We start from the raw sequence: 2,490 nt of genomic DNA, 5'->3' as shown, positions 1-2,490 counted from the left end.
CCCCTTGGTCTGCACCAGGGTGCCCTTGCTGACCAGGCTCTTGAGCCCCAGCTTGATGCGGCTGTTGTTCTTCTCCACATCGTAGCCGCCGGCGGCCAGCGCCTTCTTGAGGGCGGCGAGGGAGAGCCCCTTGCGCTCCTTGGAGGCGGAGACGGCCTTGGTGATCAGCTCGGTGACGCTGGGGCCGGCGGGTTTGCGGGCTTTGGCGGCGCCCGCCGCCTTCTTCGGCTTCTTGGCGGCCGTAGCCTTGGCCGGGGCCGCAGCCGGAGCAGCGGCGGCGACGTCGGGCGGGGGGGGGGGGGGGGGGGCGGCGGGGGGGGGGGGGGGGGGGGGGCCGGACACAGAGCCGCCGCCGGGGAACTTCCAGCCATGGCATCAGGGGCGCCTCCGCCGCCCATTGGCCGCGGGGCCGTGACGTCACGCCCGGGGCGCGCGGGTCGGCCGCGGCCCCGGCCCCAACCCCACAGCAGCGGCCGGGCCGAGCCGAGCGGAGCCGATCCGATCCGATCCCGGCTGTTTCCGGCCTCTCCTCATCTCTCCTCTTCCGCCCCGGGGCAAAGTTCCAGCCTCGGCGTATCCCGCGGGTTAAGGGCGGCGGTTTTCGTTACCGGGGCTGGGTGCGTACCTGCCCAGGTGTTGTTCCCTCAGGAGAGGGCAGGGAAGCCGTCCCGCCTCCAGCCGTCCTTTTCTTCCAAAATGGAGCCTCGTCCCGGGGTGCGTGGCTGGGCCGCCCCCCCCATGCTCCCCTCCGCGAGTGGTAAAGGCAGGGGTTACCCCACGAGTGGTTAAAGAGGGATGGGCAGAAAGACCCCCCGAGGAGGCCGGGGTCCCGCTGGCCCCGGGTCAGGGTGAGTGCCCCTGGGCCGTGGGGGAAACGGAGAAGATGGTCCCTGTGGAGTCACCCAGAGGGTTCAGGGTGAAAAATGGTGGTGCTGCGGGGGTAAAGCCACTCTGAAAGGTTAACGAACCCATTAACCCTTCCCAACATGGCTGCTGCCAAGGAGAGGGGGCTTGAGGCGTCACCCCCACCTCCAGTCTCTCCTCAGGCTGTCCTTCCTTGCTGGGGAGGGAAGGCCCCCCAGCACCACCTTCTCCATATCTGAAACAAAAGCCAGCAGCCCTGCTGCCTTATTTTCCTTGACTGAGGAAAAACTAGCTGGGAGAACTTCGTGTAAAGATTTTCAGCTCTTTAGATATATACCCATTAAGGAGTGCATACTTGGAGAGCTTTCCCTGCTCCCACTTAAAATAGTTTAGAAATCCTCAAACAGCTCCCTCTTCCCCTTGTTAACTTTTACTAATTCTCACAGCATTTCCTTGATGGTCTGGGAAACCCCAAGCACCTTTCACGTTGCCCATGAGGTGAACCTGAAAGGAAAAACGTGGCTGCTTCTTTCTTCCAAGAGAGACTTTGCACGCCTCTGGGGGAGGAACAGAAAGACCCCTCCTTGCCTTTCCAGGCTTTTCATGCACACGTTGGACTTCAGATCAGAGAGGTGTTAATCTTCCTTCTGAAACAATAGTCTGACCGTGCTTTTTTAGAGCTGGAAAATATTTGGGGTCCCTGCTGCCTCGCCGTGCGGCCAGGCCTCGCTCCAGCCTGCAGAGGCTTACACTGAATTTAAATGGGACAACTTGTCTGAGGGCTTTCAGAGAGAAGTCTGTTGGTCCTGGAACAAAATGCACCGTGGGCCTGATAATGGAGAGGTGAATTATCCTCTCCTCTCTTTTGCATTTCTAACACACGGCTAGGTTTTGCTCTGAGTTTTGTCCCTTCTTGCCGCAGCTTTGCTAATGCCATCCTACAGAAACTTTCCGCTTCCCCGTTTTCCCTACGGTGCCATTGAGGATGTCCAGGAGAAGGTGACATGACCCTGCAGGGTTTCCAGGATGAATTAGACCTCCAAAAGCGTTCGGCACCGTAAGACGCCGAGTGGGCAGTAGATCTCAAAGCTTTCCAGGTGTCTGAAAAAAATGATAAAGCACACCTAGCCTTAGCAGATTAATGCTAATAGGATTTACAGAAGAAAAATGTTTTAAGGAGGGATTTGGATGAATACATTGTCTTCAGGCAAAGGACTAATTTAAGGACTCTGAAGCACACTGTTGTTAAATATATTTAATTACATTAAGGAATGATCCATTAAAGCTGGTTTTTCCAAACTATGGCTTATGACGAACAGAAGACACTGTAGAAAGGGTTTGTAAGGGTATGCTGAAGGGTGTTTTAACTGTCTGTCTGCTGAACAGATCCTTGTGTTTCACCAGCATGAAAGACCAAGATGTTGCCCTGAGTAGTATTTCAAAACGTTGAGCCTACTGAAATACTGATCTGCGCTTTTTGAAATGTCATAATTAGCCGTTATCTCTGGAATAACTAACTGTTATTAAGAAGAGCTGGCTGCTTCTGATTTGAGTGAGAATTACATTCTAAAAATGAGAAGATGATAAATTTGGGGGAATCCGCACAGAAGTGAAAGTGGTACATGA

At 55.3% G+C, this 2,490-nt stretch overlaps 1 protein-coding gene across 1 annotated transcript; it reads right to left on the bottom strand.

Annotated features, from left to right (window-relative positions):
- Nucleotides 1-3: 3 nt before the first annotated feature.
- LOC106896105 (histone H1.11L-like) lies at nucleotides 4-294 on the bottom strand (the record flags this gene model as incomplete). The annotated part of the gene is made up of 1 exon (XM_014955834.1): nucleotides 4-294. A coding segment is annotated over one exon (291 nt), but the record flags the coding sequence as incomplete, so codon positions are not given.
- Between the last annotated feature and the right edge of the window lie 2,196 nt (nucleotides 295-2,490).

This window comes from Calidris pugnax, unplaced genomic scaffold (assembly GCF_001431845.1).
Source record: "Calidris pugnax isolate Ruff unplaced genomic scaffold, ASM143184v1 scaffold277, whole genome shotgun sequence".
NCBI classification, from domain to species: Eukaryota; Metazoa; Chordata; class Aves; order Charadriiformes; family Scolopacidae; genus Calidris; species Calidris pugnax.
The sequence above is the reverse complement of the archived record's forward strand: the minus strand, read 5'-3'. Positions and strand labels throughout refer to the sequence as shown.